Source organism: Pteropus alecto, unplaced genomic scaffold (assembly GCF_000325575.1).
Source record: "Pteropus alecto unplaced genomic scaffold, ASM32557v1 scaffold14, whole genome shotgun sequence".
Taxonomy (NCBI): Eukaryota; Metazoa; Chordata; class Mammalia; order Chiroptera; family Pteropodidae; genus Pteropus; species Pteropus alecto.
Genome location: NW_006436810.1, coordinates 16,116,058 through 16,138,147, shown reverse-complemented (window position 1 = coordinate 16,138,147; position 22,090 = coordinate 16,116,058). Strand labels below are relative to the sequence as shown.

Here is a 22,090-nt window from a genome sequence, read left to right as displayed (position 1 = left end):
TGGAATCATAAGAGAAACATTTTTAATAAACTCTTAAATTCTTCTCCATTAATGTGATTTAGCTAATGCATTTATAAAGATTGAATTGATTTGTTTACATACACTCAACTTAGAAAAATTACATTCTTGTTTGTTTATTTACACCATCGAATCCAATCAAGGCAAACAAGGTGGTTAACTAAAATGATTAACGAATGTGGCGCCAGCTGATGGCTTTAAATTTAGAATGTGTTCCCGATGTCAGGGTTGATTAGTTCTCTATCTAACACTGATGCTATTAAAAGCTTTGAGCAATTTAGATGCCATCATTGAGTAAAATTCCAGTGGGCTGAGCGAAATTCCATCAGGATTGATTCTGCCCTGGTGAATTTACATGGGCGCAGATGTTGGGGGGAGAGAGAGAGAGAGAGAGAGAGAGAGATTTGAATCCCTGCCACACTGGATCTAATGACATTGCTTCGAGAGAGAGAGAGAGAGGGAGGGAGGGAGGGAGAGCGCGCCTTCGCTCACAGGGAGGAAGGAAGGACAGGAAGCGGGAGCGGGGGAGGTCGGTGGGCGTTTATCTCTGCAGAGCTAAAGAGGCCTGGAGTAAGAAAGTCCTCCGTCTTCGTAGCGGCGGAGGTCGGTGGGCGTTTATCACTGCAGAGCTAAAGAGGCTTGGAATAAGAACGTCCTCGTCTTCGCACAAGCAATCCCCTGGTGGCACGGGGCTGTGAATATGGACCATTTCCGTTTCGGGATTTTTCAGAAGCAGGAAAAATAAATGAAGGGGAAGCAAGAGGTTAACGTGGCGTCATGCCCCGCTCAAGGTGAGCCCACGGGGCGAGCATGGAGATCTGTGGAGGGGCCCAGCATTTTTGTTAGTAAGATTCGAGGAAGACGTGGGGAAAGCAGGGGTGATGTGAGCACGGGCAGTCGTGGGAGGGAGTGATTGATTACGTGTCCCGAGCGCCTCCGGACCCAGAAAGCAAGCTAGAGCGACTACGCCAATCAGATTGCCAGGGGACAGGCTAATTGAGGAATTGTCCTTGTGCCCGAAGGACAGAATAAGTGCGGTCGGGGGCTACTGCAGCAGAGCGTGGGGTCATCAAGGTGTTGAAGGTGGCAGTGACTTTAGAAGCCGTTTCAATTGGCTGTACCTTTAAAGTATCTTATAACCAGTCCAAATGTCCGAAGATATTTTAAATGGGAGGGAAAACATTGTATCCTGGACCAAACTTCTCTGGCCATTTAGATTCAATCCCTGTGCAGGGGCATGGGAGGGGGTCTGTCAGCGGGTCAGACTAAGCTGGAAGGGTCTGACCATTATTGGTGCAGCTTAGCCATCTCTAGGAAAAAGGCAGCGAATAATTTGGATCCCTCTATGTAATTCCACCTAACAAAAGAAGTGAAAAGAAACACAGTTATTTCTACATAAGTGATGGAGGAAAACTCGCCTACTATTTAAACAGGAAGGTTCGATGACATGAATGCAGTCTACAGTATGTGGCATGTAGGTGCGGAGTCGCTGGGGTTTGGGCAGTGGGGGCTCAGCCCCCAGGGAAACCCCTACCTGTTGATCTTCTCGTTCTGAGAGTGCTCGCCGTCATCCACGGCGCCCAGCGGGAGCATCAGCACACTCTTCTGGATGACGTCCTGGAATATCTTGGCAATCGGTATGGTCGATCCATCCCGGATCATATCTGGCTCTGTTCCAAACACTGAAACACGGAAGAGAAGGCGTCTGAATGGGACGATGCCAGGACAGCCCCAGCAATCACCACGACATGCGGCGCCTGGGGAAGCACGCGTCTTGCTATCATGCAGCTGATACTCGAAAATCGTCGACAGAGTCAAGAAAGCTGTGATTGCCTTTTAAAAAATATTTTTAAGCAAAATTTTTATTTTGAACTAATTTCAGACTTATAGAAAACTTGCAAAAATAGTACAGAGTTCCCACGTACCCTTGACTCCTCCTTCCCTAATGGTAACATCTTATATAATGCTGGCATAATTATCAAGAATAGGAAGTTAAAAATGGAATAATATTGTTAACTCAGCTCAGGCTTTCTTTGAACTTCATGATTCTTTCCCGTTTTTCTCTGCCGTGATCCAGTCCAGGCTCCCACACTGTATTTTGTCGTTGCTTCTTAGTCTCCTCTCGTCTGTGACAGCTTCTCGGTCTTACCTTTCACATCCTTGACCCTCTTGAAGGGTACCCATCAGTTGTTAAGTGAAATGTCTCTCAGTTTGGGTCTGTCTGATGCTTTTTCATAATTGGAAGAGGTCATGCACTTTTGGCAAAGTACCACAAGATACATTAGGAAAGTGAGACTTTGTGTTTTTTTGTATTTTTGTTTTTGTTTTCATTTTTGATATTTTGTAACCAATATGTAAATACATAGCTATAGTCAACTATCCCCCGAATGTCTCCATGTTTCTATTCAACTTTCAATATACCCCATGAGATAGTTTAACTGATATCCTAGGGTCTAGACGGAGGTGAGTTGAAACCTTCTAGGCTAGAGAAAAAGTTGTCAGTGATAGATAGAGTGGGAATGAAAAATACAGACAGAGAAGAGAAGGCGCCACATAGTATCCACAAAGAAGGTGTCATGTGACTAAAGACGGTGCACTCTGTGAGCTGAAGTGGTTTAGCACACAAACAGACCAAAGGGGCCTTAGGCGTTCCTCCAAGAGTATTGCAGGTCTTTATCCTTGAACTTGATATTTCAGCCACACGTCTCCCTTCCGCTGCCATTACATTTACCCGTCTAACTTCCCTCCCTCTTTCCTTCATTCCCAAACTTTACTGGTAGAATACTGCCCTAACTGGGAGGAAGTAAGCTCCAAGCCCTGGGCTTGTCCTCTGTCTCCTGTCTGAGTCCCCTGAGGGTTACTGCCCCCGGCAGGTCTGGGCCAGCTCTGCGTTATTAGCGGTGTGGCGGACGACCTCGACGACCTCGACGACCTCATCTGTAATGCAGCAGCCCCACCCTTACCTACGGTCTCACTTTCCGTCCTTTCGGTTACCCACAGGCAACCACGGTCTGAAAATATTAAGTGGAAAATTCCAGAAATAAACAACGCCTATGTCATTCACCTCACTCCATCTCGTCACGTAGGCATTTTAGCATTCCTCTCGTCACAAGAAGCAGGGTGCGCACGGTACAGGCCGTTTTGAGGGAGAGAGAGGCCACGTTCCTGAGAGTGTGCATAAAGAGCCTTTCCCCGTCTACACTAGGTACGACAGCCCGTCTAAGAGTCCACACCGCAGTTTTAAATGTGTCTGCTCCATCCACCGCCCCGCCCCGGGCACCACCCCTTGGATCCAAGGAAACTGGCAAGTCGAACCCATTAGAGTCCCACCTGTTTTGATGGCTCTTTTCGCCGCACGATACTGATGCTCTTTAACGTCTGCGACCCATGGGTGCAGTCCTAGTGTCCTTGAAATGGCCATCTGGTTGGAAGAATTTCTTTTGGAGAATATCTGCTGGAGATGCTGCTTTACCTAAAAGGCGACGTTTTCAAATTGTAAGAGAAAACTTGAGTTACTCTCTCAGATGATGATACGTAGTCGTCTGTCCTCAAGATACACGGAGAGCCCAGCCCAACACCCCCAGCACTGTGATTTGACCTTGGTTCCAACAAGAGGGCTGACAGGAGGGAGCGGGTCTGCGGGACTGACAGCTTCCCTCAGGGGGCGAGCCCCTGATCTCACTCCCCTGCGGCCCCTAGACCCTCCAGCCCCCGTCCTGCCCCCGACCGCTACCGTTTGTTTATTATGAATTTCGTCAATTATGACATTGAATGACATTACAGATAACATGAGTAGAATGAATATTATGAATCCTCGGTGACTGTGACACATAATACAACTTCTCGATTTGACTCTCTCTTTTTGGACTAGGAGTACCTTAGTGGCTATTTTGGGAACATTAAGCATTTAGAAACTTATGAAAATTGGGGGCGATTCCACCCCGAGCTGTGGGAGCCTCGCTGTCAGCATGCTTCTCTTTTCTCCGTGGCTAAGTTTCTTCCGTTCGTTCCTTCAGCAAGCAAGCATTTACTGAACCCCTGTCATGTGGCAAGAACTGTTCCAGGGGCTGGGGCTATTGCTGTGAGCACGGCGGACAAGGTCCTGCGTGTCTGAGAGGGACAATACTCCCTGTGAGGGAGGGGCAGGGGAGGGCAGAGAGGGCGAGTGGGGGGGCGGGAGGGGATTTTAGAACGTAATCAGCACTTAGAAGACAGTAAAAGAGGACGATGGGTTGCTGAGGGTTGGGATGAGATGTTTCTTGAGCTCATTCACTCAGTCGACCTTCTGCTAAACCCGAGGCACACTGATGAGAGGTGGATGATTTAGACACATAACTCCTTCCAGACGACGTTTTCATTAAAATGTCTGCTATCCGAGTATTCGTTTCACACATCTGGACAAATTAATGATTGGGGTTTGAGATTTTCCGGCTCAGTCCAACCGTAGGAAGTCAACTCCGTCTGTGTACCAAGCCGATCTTGCCTTTACGTCTACCATTTTCTTTCTTTAAATTTCCCATCACTCCAACTCCAAATGGTGATCTACCTGAGATATAATTGAGGGAAGAGATTTCTACCGGTCAAAAATTATGTTGGTTTTTTGACGTTTGTTCTAGTCCCTTTTGTACTGGGGGGAAAAATGGTACTTCGATGCCAACAACTGAATTGCTCGCTAAACTGTGTCATGTGGCTCTCAGGAATGGCGCTGCTAGGCAGAAGAACAATGCACGTTTCTTACCTGTTTTTCCACCACAGGTATGTTCATGTGAGGGACTAGACGGATGGAAAATTTTCCTATAACTCGGCCAGGGATGACTGTTTTAGCTCCAGGCTCGTCAAACGCGCCCTCGATCCCGTGAATGGAAAGGGAGGGGTACCTCCACAGGTGCATTAGAATTTCCTCCTGAATTAAAACAAAACTCTGTTGTCATATACAAGAATGTTCAATTAAAACCCAGTTACAATGGGTTGTTTGTATCGCCACTCCCCGTACATCTGCAGCAGCGTGCATGACAAGTTAATTATCACCTTACTTAGATGTGTCTGGACTAACAAGTGGACTTTCCCTCAGGACGTGGGGTCCTGTGAAGCAGTCACCTGCCCAAGCCGCTCCCATGGACCAGGGTCCCTGGTCGCCCGAGCTCTGTCTGCAGTTGACAGATGACAAAGGGGCCCGTTCAGAAATTTAAGTCCAGCGGTAAACTTCCGTCCCCAGTCATTGCAGTGACAACCTGTGCACTAAATGCATTCTGTTTTTCAGAAGGTGTCAAAGGATGTTACAGAGGTTTGAGCCACTTTTCTTCCTTGTGGACACTGCAGAGCTAGCCCGAGGGAGGAGACAGACGTCAGAATAATAAGCGCTACCGCTCTGGTCGGCATGATGCTCCCATTCTGGCCGGTCCCCGAGGAACCAGCCACAGCTCGCAGACACCACAACAGGTACAGAAAAGGAGTAAAGGAGAGGAAGAAAAACATCTCGACTCGCCTCGAATGAAAGCGCGCGGCTCCGGGGTTACTACTACACGGGAGCAGCGATGCAGCCACTTACAGAGCGGCCCCTGAGGGTCTTGGTTCTATCGAGAAGAATGAGCAATTAGGGGTCTGGGAGCTGGGATCATTGCAGACTGTTCATCTGTAAACAGACAGGAAGCCCGGCTCCGTGGCACGGGATGAGTCTGACACGTCGATTTGGAGAAGCAGGGCTGGGAACGAGCACCTGCCTGGCACAGCCCCAGGAAGCGGGGGGAGAGGCCCTGGAGGTGAGCTCAGCCTCCGAGTTAACCACGGCTTTCGGCCCCGAGACACGCAGAGCCGCAGCACGGGCGACGGAGTGCCCTCCTGCCTCTCAGATACCCACCGACTGCGGCCATACCTTGGTGTCAAACAGAAACTTCTCGACCCGGCTGCTGCTCCGGTACTCTTCCAGGTCCAGGTCGATGGCTTCGTACGCCTCTCTCTCCTTGTCTGTCACAGGGGCCACGTGGTCATAGATCCCCGGAACCAGAATGCGACCAGACGCGTCCACGAGGCTACCTGCACGACACATACGGGAAGCCAGGCCGGGCAGGCGTCACGAGCGTGCTGAGGGGCTGGCCCTGGAGCAGGCCCTGGGTGACCCTCTCGGGGTCGCAGCAGGCCTGGTGACCGGCTCCGGTCCCCCTGGCAGAGCCACCGGCGGCAGTTCACTTCCTAGAGGTAATGGTCGTGGGAAGGAGCCGGTCACCAGGCGGACATGGGCTGCGTCCAACCTGACTTAATGTCCGCCTTGGCAGCGAAGGGGTGAAAACCCGGAGCTGCAGACAAGTAGTCTGGCTGTGACCTACCTGAGTCACACTCAGACGCTCCCTTTAGGCGGTAAGTAGGGCTCTCGGTCTGAGTTTATCTTATCCCGAGTTAAAAAGTAACGTGTTCCTTATGAAAAGCTCTACATACGTATGTGCATATACACACATACAGGCCTGAGAAACGGAAAACCATCGTTCCTTATCAACTCCTATCCCCCTACACCCCGTAATAATATAATAAATACTCATTTTTGATCAAAAGCATATTATCTTTGGGGTCTAGTCTGTGCCATATACATCGTGACCACGGGAGCCTCCGTAGTGATAAGCAGGTGGACTAGTCTGTTCTTTGTGAAAGACTTTTGGGATTAGTAAGAATGGGGGATAGAAATCATCAAAGAACATCTATAAAAGAAGCAGATTTGGGATTTAGTAAGCACTGCTCGGTAGCTTGAGAAAGCACTTAACAAAGATGCAGCGCAACCAGCAAGTAGACTGACGTAAATGATGAAATCTGTCTCCAGGGGGCAAAATTCCCCCTCGATCCATCTGGGGGCTTTTGATCCAGTGAAGACACCTCATAAACATATGCTCCACATTCCGAATGTGGCTATAACTTGACAACGCCGGAAGATTAGCGTGGAGTGCTAATGCATCTTCCCATTAAAGTCGACAGCTACGAAGCACGGGTAAAGAAATAGCCGTGGGCCGACACGCAGCGCCATCCTTGCCCACAAGAAGAGCAGTTTGGGGACATACCCTACAGGGGGCACTGAGTGATTCTATTGGTGGTGGGCTCAGGTTTCATTCTGACCTCGATCATGGTGACGGGGTAGACTGCGCGCCGCACCGAGAGCCAGCCCCGGTCACTCGGTGACCAGCTGGCTTTTCGACTCGAATTACTCAGGGGTTTGTATCATTTATCCAGTATGTGATCTACTTTATTGGGCTAAATGAGGGAACTCCCATAACTCAGGACTGCGGGGGCTGGTGCTGCACCCCTAGTCCACTCTGCGGTCCCCAGAGTACAGTTATAGCAGCCCGGGTGAAGTCCCAGGAGACCAGCGGAGGGGCCACCACAGGATGCGGGCGAGAACCAGAACCTTGCTCTCCTCCTGCTGTCTCCCCTTCAGAGTGGCCGCCTGGCCCCAACCCTCAGGGCTCCTCCTCCTAAGATCGTCTCCAAGCGCTGGGAAGCTCGTTACGGGTCACTGCCATCCCTGTAGATTTGTAGGGTGTTTTTTTGTGGGGGGGGGGGCTCTACACAGAGCCAAGCCACCTGTTGGTCCTCTCCTGTGGGGTCACACTTGTTAGCTAGCCTTGCGTGGTCAGAGACAGTGCCCTCACAGACGGAAGGTGGGGTCTTACACATTGTCACATCTCCATGTTCATCCAATGCCTGGAACATAGCAGGTGTCCAACAACCAGGTGCGATGCACCGGTGCTCACAGAGCCTTCAGCCCTACGTCCTGCATTTGTACGAAGCAGATGAAAACCACAGTGGGTACAACCCAGAATCACCTTGTCATGGATTCATTATCTGATTCGTTTCATAACTAAAGAAAGTGCTTTTCATTCCATTCATGATTCTGATCTGACTTTTCCTAGCAGAGTGATTTAAATTTGTGGGGCTACACAGAATGTTATGCCTGGGTGAAACCACAGTCTAGAAAGATGCAGGCAGCAGCCACACTTGGGGTAAATCGAAATGCACTGTAAAGGTGTGAAGATGCCATTCCTAGGGACGAGAAAATTAGTTCTGATAAAGTAGAAATTGACCTTTTTTCAAAAAAAAAAAAAAAATCAGTTGCATGCTATCTGAATTCTTCTGGAAACAAGTGAAATACTTTAAAGGAAAAAGGCTTGTTGTAGTCTGTCTGAAATTGTCAAGCATGGGAAATACTGTCCAAGAGTTATACTTTATGAAAACTAGAAGGCCATAGGAGAATAGAGATGATAGACAGACTGGGTGTATGATAGATAAGTAGACAGATGATTGAATAGACAGATGACAGGATAGGTAGACAAAAAAGACGGATGATTGATAGAATAGGTTGATGATAGATGACACAATAGATAGATGATAGAGGTGACAGATAGGTGGACAGATGACAGATGATAGGCAGATTCCATTCTTTACTCTGGGGAATAAAGGAACAGGAAGCTCTACCACTAAGATGACGCTGAAGTCCCTGACGTGACCTCCCAGCCGCTGGGCCAGGTGGGCCGACCGTGCTCTGTCTGAGGCTGCCAAGGCCAAGCGGATGCAGGCGAGAAGGGCCGAGGCAGAGTGTGTTGACACGGAAACAGGGGAGACTCCTGGTGAATGATTTTTTTGGGCATGCTTTACGGCAGTTTGTCTGCCCCCAAAGGACACGTTGGAAAATTTGTATAAAGGTGCCCTTTGTGCCACGTGAGACAGATATTATGGTGTCTAAAGCTTATGTAGCCTGAGAACCTTTTTTTTTTAAAAAAAAACACCAAATTATGAGTCCTGCCGGGACTGTGGGAGGGCTCCCGCAGGAAGGGGGGGCTGCCTGAAGAGGAAGCTCCCTTCGGTTCCTGGGGACCTGCCCCAGCTGCGGGGCAGCCCCGACACAGGCGAGAGCCACAGGTGACAGGACGCAGGCAGACGGGCTCCCTGGACACACACACACACACACACACACACACACACACACACACACACCCCGCTTCTGCTTGCACACACCAGGCACTCTCCAGGAAGTCAGGAGCAGGGGTGACAAGCAAGCTCGTTGGAGTCTCTGTGCCACCTGGGGCCACAGCAACCTGCTGAAAGGAAGCCGCGTGGCATTGGCATATCTGGCACATGCTCTGAATGCTTCTCCAGAAGGCTCTCGGTGCTATGCTGTTGTCCCTGAGTCTGGCCAGATGTGTCACAGAATCCAGCAAAAGGAAAGGGGGCAAATTCAGAAGAGTTTTGGTTCACAAAAAGGAATAATGTGGACTTAATCAGCCTAAGGCCCATCTAGCCAAGGGCAGGGGAGGCTCGGAACGTGTTTTTAATTCTACTAGGACCTTATTCAGTGCTGGCTTGGAAACCAAGGGAGGAGAGACACACTGAGTCGACTAAAACTGTATCTGAGCAGATTCCCTGATGTCTGAGAAGTGAGATGAAGTAAGACATTACCAAGAAGAGCGACCAGATCCGCCATCGGCTCATTGAGGATGCCGCCAAAGGTTCCCGAGTGAAAATCTTGATCTCTGCATTTCACCTGCAAGACAGGTAAGGAGGAGACAGGTGCTCGCCGCTGATGTTGCTTCAACGATAGCTCTCGGGTCGTGGTAAACACGCCTGAGAGACGTCCTTCAGGACGCGGTGGCGGGGGCTGGAGGGGAGCGGACACGCCTCCTCACGCTTTCCAGCCAAGGGACCTGACACGTCCACGCCTCCCACGTCTGCATCCCCCACTGTGTCCTGACTCCCTCGAATCTGACGTCGGCGCCCACTGATTCCACAAACACGGCTCTCTCCAAGATCGCCAGATCCCTGACGGTCTGCAGTCATCTTGCTCCTGGATCCACCCCATCTGTCGCTCACCTTCCTCCTAGAAAGGTTCTCCTCCCGTGGTTTCTGAGAAACTCGCTTCTCTCCTCCCTCTCTGGCCTGCAGGACAGGTCTGTGTACGTCTCCTCTGACAGCTGATTCTGTCTCCCACCTGACAGCAAAATCTGGGTGCATCCTCCCTCCACACGCGGAGCGCTGGGCACTAACGCCCTGGACTTCATCGACAACCTCCACGCTCTTAAACGTCACCCCCGGCGGTCTGCCTGCTGCCTGCTCGCTGGGCTGCATGTTTTGATCGCTTATGGTGCATGACGCTTTGGTGCGCTCCCACGTTCTGAAATTCGGGTCTCGAAGTTAACTCAACATCTTCTCCTACGATGACCTCCTGCAGGCGTGCCCGTTTCCAGAACAAGGGAAGTCCCAGGCCTGTAAATCTGCCATCTTCAAGTGAGCTTGGATTTCTCCTACACACGCCATGCCCAAGCTGTTACCAAGGTCTGAGGAGATTTTTTCAATTGTCCCTCCGATTCATCACCCCCTGCCCCCCGCAATCTTTCCCCGCGGCTGCCAGATGAACCTTCTGTTCAGTTGCTTTAGCTTAAGGCCTTCATTTTATTAGCAGTAACACTAACGAAGGACTTAGGAGTTTGCAGACCCCCCCCACCGAAGCCACGAGGTGCCCTACCCCACCCCTGGTCACGCCTCCTCCCCTCCCGGCTGTCTGGTCACCATCCCGCACTCCACTTGCTCTTGGCCTCATCAAGACGGCCAGTCCCGGAACGATCCGAGGTGTCCCCACCTGCTGGCCCCCTCTCCCCCACCCCGTTCGACCTGAATGTCATCGTTTATCACTTTGGCCTCTCTGTGGTCAACGTCTTCCTCCATCACACCATCTGGCATAATGGCGATGCTGGACCAACCCTGCCCACTTAGGCCGTCTCCATCCCTGGCTGCTGAGCACGGCCGAACAAAGTCATCCACCCGCATGGCCAGGTGACTCTGCACCCCTAACCCTGCCTGACACCTCTTCTTCACGCTCTAGTCCATTCTCTCACCATCACTTACTCAGCCTCCGTCCTACGCAGAAAAAACAGAGGCCAGCTACAGGGGCACAGCGGTCACCTCTCTGACCGTGTCTGGCACCCGCCACCACCCTGCGCCCTCGTGGAAGAGGCGAATTCCTTCACTGGGCTCAGGATCCCACCCCCAACCCCTCGGTGCCTGTTCTCACCCTCCCCCCAGCTTTCCTACTGCCCCTCGAGGTGCCCTGACCCCACCCTCCCTCAGCCGCTATCCAGCCTCGTCCTTCCCACCTCCACGGTGCCTGAGTGAGGTTTCTACGGGGACCGTGGCTGCTCCCCGCCCGCTCTCCCACCCAGGTCACCTCTCTAAGCATCCATGTCCCCTGGCCGTAAACTCCTCGCGAGCAGGGGCGGCACCCCCGGCACGCAGCACCACCCCGTGTGGCAAACACCGACTCACGCTGGCGCTCAGGAACACACGGACGCGAGCGCGTCATCCTGTCTGCCCACCGGGCCTCGCTGCGGGGGGGGTGGGGTGGACAGGGCACGTGACATCGGCGGGCGCATTGTCACATGAGGGGACGAGCGAGCGGCTAAGGAGCCTCTGCTCTCCCGGGGAGGGGCGCTCTGAAGCTGCCCTGTGTGCTGCATCACAGGCCGTCCCACTGGCAGACAAGGACAAGGAGCCGGACTGGACTGCACGCCAGACCCGCCCGAACGAGGCCCTGGGGCGGGATCGCTGTGCGTTCTGCTCTTCGTGGGCGGGGACGAGGCCCTGAGGTCAAGGGCCCTGCACGGGGCCGCGTGTGCGTCCATGAGCCAAGTCAGACGCGGGCCTGGGCAGCATGGTGCCCTCTTCTTGCTGCCCAGGCGCCATCGAGCGGGTCCTGTCACCCAAGAGGCAGTGTCCTCACCCCCAGGGGCTGCTGTCCTCGCAACCAGACCCCACGGCTGCAGGTCCTAAACTTCTGGCCTGTGGGTCACAACCCCTCTGAATCCTCCTCCCAGAAAAAGGCATGAGGCACATCCGCTCACAGTGCGGGAGGCGGCTTGCGCCCCCACCCCAGGGCCAAGAGCTCTGCAGTCCCCCGGGCCGCACGTCCAGCACCAGGGCGGACCCGGGCTCTCGGGAGAGCTTGCTCCCTTCCGCTCGGACCCCAGGACGCTTCCTCCCTGCAGACCCCCAGGTTTGCCGGTACCTCCACGGTGAAGTAGCTGTTCCCGCGTGTCCCATATATGAGGGCCGGCTTCCTCGGGCTGATCCACAGATTGTCCGAGATGACGATGTAGTCCACGCTGGAGAAGAACCGGTCCTTTTCCCTTCGGACGAGCTCCTCCAGGGCGGGAGAGCCCGCTTCCTCCATCCCTTCAACAATGAACTTGACATTCACGGGCATGTCCTGGGGGGAGCAAGTTAACGGAACAAACCATTGTGTCTGGAGGTCACGCCACTTGCCCACCCACCTTTTACCACCCAGGGTCGGTGTGCATTTCACATCAATACGTCAGGCTGTGACATGTGTTCAGCGTGTGGATTATCCGCGTTCCCACCAGCTCTGTGCAGCTACGGCGAAGGAGCTTTAACTGAGATGGCGAAGGAGGATTCGAGGTATGTGCAGCATGACCCACCGATTTAACGCTGACAAAGGGCTTGGGGAAGGAATTCGACACCCGCACTACAGAGCGCTGCTGGGCTGCCAGGGAGAGGCACGTCTGCCTGCCCCCCAAAAGGGATTTTTCAAGAAAGGTTACTCAATTACAACCTCTTTTCTGTCCTTGTAATTCCCAGCATGATAAATGAGAACTCTTTCCTTTGAAAGACTGTCTAATGTTTAAGCCCCAGGATAATTTTTATTTCAAGTATCTGTTATTTTTCAGCTACAGGTTCAATCTGCCTTTTAACTTATTCAAAGACTTTGATCGTGCAGCTACATGGAGCTCGAGCTTTTCTCTAGTTAACATAAGGGCACAAAGTAGCCCCTTTAAATTTTTACAATGCACCTTTCCCCCCATTCGGTTTTGATCTCATTGTATCTCTGTAATTTATAACTTCATCTCTCTGGGAGTCACATGAAGAGGAGAGGTTGAAGTCACACGCAGAAGACACACGCAGGGGACTCTAAAAGCGATCATACGCAGACAAACAACAGCGCAAATATTCTACTCGGTTCTAATGAGCAGGACCGACCAGCCAAAGGTCAGCGAAGGTGGGACGAGGGAAGGGTTAGGGATTCGAAAACGTGGCCTTTGGTCAGTCACTTGGTTAAGGGCACATTGGGCTAAGGGTTTGTTCAAACGTATCACTTGCATACATTTCTATGCGTCTTAGGAAGCCGAGCTAAAATTCTGAAATCTCAATATGTGACAGCTCTTTATTAACATTTAACTAGCAAATGAGTGCTGAGAAGCAGCCGGAAAGCCTAAGGATGTTCTGGCAAAGCGTGATTAATAAAAAACAAGCCAAGGGCTGCTGAGTGTGGGAGGGCACACCGGCAGCCAGGCCCGGCTTTTGGTTTCGGCTCTGTCCCTTGGCACCCAAGGGACCTGGGAGAAGCCATTCCACTGCTGGGCAGCTCACCTCTCCATCTGTCCAGCGTGGGCACCGGTTCCCGCTCCGCCTCGCGAGGAGACAGCCCCGTGAGGTGGTGTGCGTTTGGTGATCTGCACGGGAGCCTGAGTGCTCGCTCACAGAGGGCCGGGCGCACGCGGGCACGGAGGGCGGGGGACCTCAGTATGTCACCTCACGCAATGCCCCCGACAGCCCAGCGGGAGAGACGGTCACTCCCAGCCCACAGATGAGGAAAACAAGGTTTAGCAGCCGCCGACCCGTCCCAGGGCAATGACTATTTCTTATGTTTTATTTGTAATTCTACAAGTTTCGGAGTCGAAATTTAAAAGCAAAGCAGATTTCGAGCTTCGTATGGGAACTTTCTTATAAATATCGCCTTCCTCCTTTTAAGAAAGAGAGGAGAAAACCAGAGAGAGGGAGAGAGAGAGGGAGGAAAGAGGCTGAGGGAAAGAAAGCAGAGAGAGCGTGAGCAGGCCCCGCGAAACGTCCGGGCCTTCCCAGCGTGAGCGTCCAGCATCAGGGGACAGCTCTGCAGTGGTCAGGGGACCCAGCCAGGGAAGTGCTACGTTTAGACTTAGTGAGCTTGTCTTTCTTTCTCCGTGAAATAAAGCGGCTACGTTTAGCACTTAAACCCCTTTCTTCTGCTTATGTCTCAGGAGAAAATAAGCTCACAAAAGAGAAGCCCCTGCCCCCTGATGAAATCACCTCCAAGCAAAGGTGCCACAAACTTGGCTGAGCGCTGATGGACAGGGTTTGGGACAGGCGCCACCGAGCGGCTGAGCCTGGGGCCCGGGCGGGGGTGCTCCCCGTGGCATTGTGTTTCTTACAGAGATGGCCCCTGGAGACCGGCCCTTCAGTCCCCAGGCTCTCCCTGGAAGAGGCCGGATGGAGAGCAGCAGGGAGGAACCCCGACCTCGAACCTCCAAAGCTGTCGTGATTAAAAGCCCTGCATTCATGTGCGCCGTGCTCGCGAGGAGGGGGCCAGCAGTGAGGCCCTACATTCCTAAGGTTCGCCCCACAGAACCCTTGGAGGGGAGCCACGGCCCAGGCCCCTCAAGCTCCCCCACTGGTGGGCCGTCGCTGCGTGAAACGGAACCGTGTCATCAGATAAATGCAGGGCCAGGAAGCCGCCACCAAACCAACACCCTCGTGGTTACAGCACGGAATCCCGGGCCCCGAGAGACCTGAGGGTTCAGACAGCATGTCCCGTACCGAGCCTCCTAGCTCGGTCCCCGGCAGCGCAGCTAACGCACTTTCTGGACGTGTGTGTCCGTCTGCTTCAGTAACACCAGACTTTGTGAGGAGGAGGTAAACCGCAGTACAGGCAAGAGAGGCGAGTCCCAGCGCCCCGAACTCAGCCGCAGGCTCATCTCGTTTTTGGGTTGTGTTTCATTCTCTATGTCATCAACAGCACGGGCTCAAGGTGACACGTCCACCGCCCCGGGCCAGCTGGGTGGCTTCGAGCAAGTTCCCCAACCTTCCCAAGCCTCACCCTCCTCATCTGCAAGATGGGCGTGATCGCGACACACACCTGGGGAGACTGCTGGGAGGAGGAACCAACAGAGTCCCGCGGACAACTTGGGGCGCGGAGCGACCCGGAGCCCGGAGCCCGGAGCCCAGAGCCCGGAGCAGCTGCCTGTAGCATCATGGCCCTCACCTGCAGTGACATCGTCACCGCCCTCCCTCCCGGACATCGCCGGCCACTTACTTCCTGCAAGGCTCGGAAGGCGCTCACGGCATTGATCCACGCCAAAACAGGACCTTTGTTGTCGGTCGCTCCTCGTCCGTAAAGTTTTCCTTTAAAAATGAGGGGGGAGAATTTTCAGAAAAGCCTGGATACCTCCGCCAAGCTGAGCGAGGCAAAAACCACGGTAGCTTTGCGGGTGCCACTTTCACAGTGCCTTCTGCGTTTCCAGGCACACGGGATGCTCCGAAATCACAAAGCCTGACTTCTTACGGACAGACAGTACGGCCATCAGCTAGTCAGAAAATATCAGCTAATTGGAAATACACAGATTCCTTCGTCCCGGAGACTAATTAGCTATTTTATCCAGTTCGTTGAAAAAAATTCTGGGGATTTGCTGCAGAATGTCATGTGACGTAGCCTCTCGTGTTGAGATTTTACAATTAGCAGAAGAGTGCCAAACGGTGTATGTGTATCTCCATTAAACTTCCTTCTTCTCTTCCTTTGAAAGAACGTTACATTTGGTATCTTTAAAAAGAAAACGTGTGACCTAGATAGCTACTTTCCTTGCCACCCAGGGACTCCCACCCTAGGGAATAATTCACGCCAGGCACGAAAGTTTCTTTAACAAACGAAAGGAAAAGAAAGGAAATCAGCCTCATTGGACCAACTCGTAGACCAGGCGAGTAGCATCTGTTCATTCTCAGTGGCAAGTAGGACCTGGGGCAGAAGGCACATCTTATGCTCGCAAACCCTGTGAACAATCCCTTATCCACAGAAGAGCCCGCTCCTGTGTGGGCACGTGACTGACCGTCCACTTCCGTCAGCGTGTAAGGGTCAGTGAGCCACCCGTCTTCCTGTCTCGCGGGCTGCACATCCACGTGGCCGTAGAAGCACACGGTGGGTTTCTGTGGATCGCTCCCCAGTTCCGCCAGGAGGACAGGAGGCATCGGGAGAGTGTCACCGTCAGGCAGCTGTGAGAGGACAATGGAACACGTGTTTTTAAAAAATGCTATTTTGTTCTTCCAGAAACTTCAGAGACATGACGTTAGCAGTCCTGTGTCTAGCCCTGGATCCTTATAGAGCCCACGTAACGTTCTGATCATCTTTACCCGGCTCTAAAATGGGTACCATGAGACCCTTTTAATTAAAACACGAAAAGTAATTAAAATAGAGAGCCTGTTTAAAAGCACACTGACAAGAGGTAAAGTCAACTGAAGGCGCCCTGCGGTGTGGACCCGGACTCCACTCGCTTAGATCAGGGGGGCGCCGCTGGTAAACACAAACCATTCGGAGGCTTGTCTATGCCAGACCTGGCAGCATCGGGCGCTACGATTTACGGTCGCCGTTTGCGACAAAGCAGCAGCAATAGGCCACGATGCTGACGAGAGGCTGGACCCGTTCAGAAGGATGGATTTGAGCTTCAGGGAAAGGGCCGTCTCAGAGGAACATCAACCGTGCAGGCAGGGGCCCCCAAAACAAGGCGGCCTTCGCCCGTGACCCCCACTGCACCCCCTTCCACCCCAAGTCATGACATGACGACACATCAACGGCCTCGTTTGGGACCAGGAGGACTTGGTCATCGTCACTGGGCATCGAGATTACGGGCATTTTGATTGAGGACACGGGCAAGCCCTGTCCTGCGGCCATCTTGGGAGGTCATGGCCGACGCACAAGGAAGTGGCAGCTCATTGGGGGAGGGAGGGCACCGCCCACACCTTCTGGGAGCCCATGTCCACGGAGTCCACGCTGGCACCCAGGCACCGGAGCTGGTCCGCAGCCAGCGTCATCATTCTGAGCAGCTCCTGTCTGAGGCGGGGCACAGGCTGGATCGAGTCGCTCTCGATGGCCACCCACTCTCTAAGGGTCTGCGAGGAGAGATGAGCAGGTGGTTAGCACGACACAAGGATCGTGGGCACCGAATCCCCTGGCGACTCTGAACATCACGTGTTTGCCAGCTCAGCCTTTGACCCGAAGGCTAAGCTGGCAAACACGGGATGTTCAGAGTCACCAGCAGACAAGCTGCAGGCATAACCAGGAAGGCAGAGGCCAGGGCGGGCTGGGCGGAAGGCCGTCTTCCTAAAACCTGGACCTGTGACCCTGTGGGTCCACCAGGGTTGCAGAAAGGGCAGGTCCCAGTCCAACACTCTGGTTACTAGGACTGTCAGCGGCTGGCGGACACCGCCAACCAGGACCCATGGCTTCCCCCAGATGCCCTGGAGGCCTCCGGCCTGAGTAGGTCAGGCCAGACCGATTTAATCCCGGGTAGCCTGGGCTGGGCTGCGGGGCTCTGCCCAGCCACTCCCTGCATTTAGGTTTTGAGTCAGCCCCTCCCTGTTCCTCCAGGATCTGCTAGGTGGTACCACCTCAGGCTTAACCTCAGGGGGGCAGGCAGATGACCTGAGCTCCCAAACCTGGCCCTGCCCATTGCAGCTGGGTGACCGTGAGTGTATTCCTGACACGCTTAGCCTCAGCTCTCCCTCCTGCAGGAGGCGAGCGATGGCCTCGCACTGTGGGTGTGGGAGCGAGCAGCTGGGACTCGGTCGCAAGTACATGCTTCGGTCTCTGTCCCAGCTCTTGGCCAGAGCTCCAGAAACGTCCATGGCGTCCTAAGCGATGAAGGTGCCAGGACCATCCTGAGTCCCCTGCTCTCTGCCTCGGGCTCCTTCCTGACACGGAGTCCCTAATTCTCTTGGGGTTTCCTGGGTGCTAAGGCCGCGTTTTTTTCCAATGGGGAAACTGTGGTGGGCTCCTGGAGGGGGGACGGCCACCGGAGACCACGCTGTGGTTAGAAGCGTGGAACTTTCAGCCCTGTCCCCAGCCTCTGGGGAGGGCACTAGAGTTTGTGACCGGTCACGCCCACGTGACGAAGCAGCCATGACATCCCTGAGTCCAGGCTTCAGAGAGCTTCTGGGTGGTGAACGGGAGCGGGGAGCACCCCGGCCCCCCCAGGGCAGAAGTTCCTGTGTTCGAGACCCTCCCAGACCGCGCCCTCTGCACCTCTGCATCTGGCTGCTCATCCGCATCCCTTATCATACCCTTTATCACATAACATGCCGGCGAACGCATGTGTTTCCCTGAGCTCGGCAAGCAAATGACCCAACCCGAGCAGGGGGACGCGAGAGCGTCCGTTCATAGCCAGTCAGATGACATTGTCATGCCCCGTGTCCCATGCTGACCGGTGGGGGTGGGGGCGACGCTCCCTACAGCCAGAGAGTCAGAGCAGCCCGCTGCGGACGCCCAGCTGGCGTCTAGAGAACCGGAGAACTGCACTGTGCGGTGAACCCCAGGTCTGGGCCCCCAGCGCCATCTCCCGCCCCCGCCTTCCGAGCGGCGAGGCGGGGTGCACGTGGAGGAGACGGAGTGCACGTCACACATGGAGTACGAGACCCTGAACTTGGCAGCGCCCTCAAGCTGCTGCTGAGGCCCACGCTGCTACAGAGCAGGTCTCGCTGACAGGGTGTCTGGGGGTGTCAGCCAAGTTTGGGGGTGAACGAGACCTCAGCAAGGGCCGCTGCAGGGGGAGGACGGGTGATCCGAGGGTGGTTCAGAGCAAAGGGGAGCTCAGCGGATGCCCATCCCCACACCGAATGGGCTGGAAGCGGACAGAGCGCCCTTTCGGGAGGAAGGGCTGTGAGGGCTCTCCTGCCAAACTCCAACCGATGCTTACGATCGTAATTCGATGAGGAGTCGTGGCATTTTATGTGGGATTAAGTGGTCAAGGAAAAACCCCACCTGTCCCAGCAAAGAACCGTTCACGTAGACACCGAAAGCCGCCCCCTGCCAGCTTCCCGGTCCGGCTCTTCCTACCTGCACGAACTCATCCTGATGGCGGTCGATGTACCGGAATACCCTCCCCAGGAGCCCGGCGGGCGGCGAGGGCGAGGACGGAGCGGACATGCCTCCCCACAGCAGCAGCAGGAGCCAAAGGACAGGTGACGCCTGCGAGCAGGTGACAGGGAGGGGCGTGTCAAAACAAGTACCAGGTTTTGGACTTTTGACCTCTCAAATACTTGAAGAAAGTTTGTTATCTAACACAGCTGCTTCCAGACACTTGGACTAAACATCACAAAAGGTAATAGAACAGGGAATACATTTGGGGCTCTATCTTTCCCCGACGCTTCATTTTCAATGCTAAAGAATCATAATAAAACAGAAACCAAGTTAACAAGCTTGTCTTTAAACAACATGTGCCACTTTTTCCTACAAAACAGTCTTTCCTGTGGGTTCGCTTCCTGTGGAGGTTGAGTCAGCCTCTACGTCATAACGCAACACGCTGTGTTAGGACAACATCGCTGAGAGAGAGAAGTGTGAGAAAGTAAAACTTTCTATGTGCGATTCACCGCTTTTCTAGAAAAAATATTCGGAAAGGACCGTCTAAAATTCTCTGCAGTGTTGTGGGTCTCCTCCTGCCGGCTGCCGGAGCTAGAGAGCTTTAAAAAGGAACTTAGAAGCCACGCTGTGACAAAGGACATCGAAAGACTGGTGATCATTTGGACACTGTCGGCCACACTCTCCCCCGGGGAGTGCCTGGCCCACGGCTTCCTCAGCCTGCCCTCCCTCCATCTGGCTGCTCTGCTCCTATCCCTGAGGGGCTCTCTGTCCCTCACCTGTAATGTGGGACCTGCCCGTGACGCCGGCCTCCTCCCCGCACCCTCCCCGTCATCCTCCACCCCTGCGGTGGGTCCAGGCTGGGAGTGGAGCAGAAAACCATCCCCAGGCTCAGAATCAACCTCATCATCTTCTTTCAAACAGGCTCTTCCTTCTGGGTTTTCAGCGTTTTGAAAACAGGCCTTACTTTAAAGAACCATGTTTTTAGGCTGCTTCTTCCCTGTTCCAGGCACAACAGAGCCAAGGTGAGGACATGTGTCTAGAGCATAAAGAACTTCTACACGTCAATAATATAAGACAAATGAACCCAAGTTAAAAATGGGCGAAGGATGTGAACGGACATTTCTCCAGAGAAAACATACAAATGGACAATAAGCACATGAAGAGGGCTCGACCTCATTAGCCATCAGGGAAATGCAAATCAAAGCACACTAAGACCCCGCTTCATACTTCCTAGTTCGGGTAAAAGCAAACTGGCAGATAACAGCAAGTGACGGTGGGAATATGGGAACCCCCATTCAGTGCGGGGGTCCCCATTCAGTGCGGGTGGGAAAACACAATTCCAACCGCTTTGGAAAACAGCCTGGCAGTTCCGCCAGCGATGAAACACGTGACCTGACAATTCTGCTCTTAGGTATGTACTCGAGAGGAATGAAAGCCCACGAAAACTCATATGTGGGTGTTTACAGCAGCGTATTCGTCAGAGCCAAAAGGTAGAGACGACACATCCGTCAGTGGATGGCTGGATAAACAAAGCGTGCTGTGTACACACATGGAGTCTCACTCGGCCATAAAAAGAAAGAAATGAAGTGCTGAGACAGGCCACACACGAATGAGCCTTGAAAACACTATGCTAAGTGAAAGGAACCAGAGCCCAAAGACTACATATTGCATCAGGCCACATCCATGAAATGTCCAGAATAGGTAATCCTGGGAGATGAGAGTAGACTGGTGGTCGCCTAGAATGGGCAGAACTAGGGGAAAATGGGCAGTGACTGCTAGTGAGTAGGGGGGCTCTTTTTGATGATGAAAAGGTTCTAAAGTTGATTGTGGCAATGATGGTGCAACTCTGAATATAGTAAAAAACATTTAATTGCACACAATACATGGGTGAATTGTAAGGTATGTAAGTTATATTGCAATACAGTTGACATAAAAGTGATAAGGATCTCTGAACACTCGTTCAGTGATAAAAATATATTATTGGGTATGAAAAATGTCTGTAAAGGAAGCTAAGTAGTGGATAAAATCAAGGTAAAAAGAGCCAAGCTCAGTCATAAGCGAATCGAATTCCGTCCACTGGATGGCGCCAAAGAGCCGTCCCTGAGCCCCTTGGCCGCAGACTTCCCGTAGGAATCAGGCCGGGGACCTAAGCTGCGAGGCAGAGCCAAGGCCCCGGGGGCTGCAAATAATTCTGGAGGAAACGAGCCCTGGAGATCCACAGCGGCAGGAAGAGGAAGCTCTGGGTGCCCAGGAAAGGCTCTTCGGAGCAGCCAATCCATCTAAAGTAATATTCGAACTGCTATTTCTATTTCTCAATCATTCAATTTCCGCTAGAAAGTTGTTTGGTGTGCCTCTCCAGTGAAAGTAAAAAGGGAACTTTAAAGGAAAGGAAGTCACAAGAAAAGAAGGAAAACAGCGATTATAAGGACCAAGAATAGTTGGGATTTGGGGGGAGCCACCCCTTTCTGACAGGATGGCACACCCAGGACCCGCCCTCCTAAGGGATTGCTCCTGGCCTGCAGGACTCCACTTTCGCTCTCCTGGGGGTCCCCCCCACCCCCAAAGAGCAGACAGTCCACAAACCGGAGGGCTGCAGCACTAATCCTGCCTGCGAGCCCCGGGCGGGGTCCCCGCCGTGTCGCCCTCCTCTCCAGTTCCCCCACCCCGTCCCCGTGTCCCTCCTCTGTTTTCTTATGTTACAGTCACACGTGACCTAGAACTAAATGGCCCAACAAAAACCTGAAGATTTAGAAAGGTTTTTCCTGGCTTTTGCCTTTGCAGAAAGATGCTGGAGAACGGGAAGGCGAAGGTGGGGGTCAGGGGTCAGGGGGCAGAGCAGGGAGGCCCTGGTTTTGGTGTTTTCTACCTGCGGCAGGTAGCCCGGCCCAGCTGGATAAGCGCCCCTGCGGCCTCGGGGAGGAAACCCGCATGCTGCCCAGGCTCCTGTTCATTCCAGCTAGTGGCTCTTAGATTTGGAGCAACAATTCAAAGTGGCCCTGCGCTGAGTCTTATTCTGAAATCCCTTGACTTTTAAGACTAAAAGTCACGTCCACATCCTCTGCAGTGCACCCGACCCCCACCCATCCCTCGTCCTTCTCCCCATCGACGCGGCTGCGCTCCCGCGGAGCCCCCCACCCCCCGCGAGGACCC

The 22,090-nt window shown here is 53.3% G+C and overlaps 1 protein-coding gene across 1 annotated transcript; it reads right to left on the bottom strand.

The window, feature by feature from the left end:
• Positions 1–617: 617 nt before the first annotated feature.
• On the bottom strand, positions 618–19,772 carry CNDP1 (carnosine dipeptidase 1). The gene is made up of 12 exons (XM_015590785.2): positions 19,761–19,772; positions 18,917–19,048; positions 16,825–16,974; positions 15,918–16,080; positions 15,131–15,219; positions 12,053–12,253; positions 9,454–9,538; positions 5,891–6,051; positions 4,757–4,921; positions 3,349–3,490; positions 1,553–1,700; positions 618–1,375 (listed from the first exon to the last, which is right to left on the bottom strand). Exons 1-12 carry the CDS (start codon positions 19,770–19,772, stop codon positions 1,306–1,308), a joined length of 1,518 nt encoding a protein of 505 aa, XP_015446271.2. The 3' UTR covers positions 618–1,305.
• Positions 19,773–22,090: the final 2,318 nt, after the last annotated feature.

Coding starts and splice junctions, on each gene's coding strand:
- CNDP1 (XM_015590785.2), bottom strand. Junction 16,975..18,916: donor ATCAGGATGAGTTCGTGCAG/GTAGGAAGAGCC, acceptor CTCTCCTCGCAG/ACCCTTAGAGAGTGGGTGGC. Junction 16,081..16,824: donor TGGACATGGGCTCCCAGAAG/GTGTGGGCGGTG, acceptor GTCCTCTCACAG/CTGCCTGACGGTGACACTCT.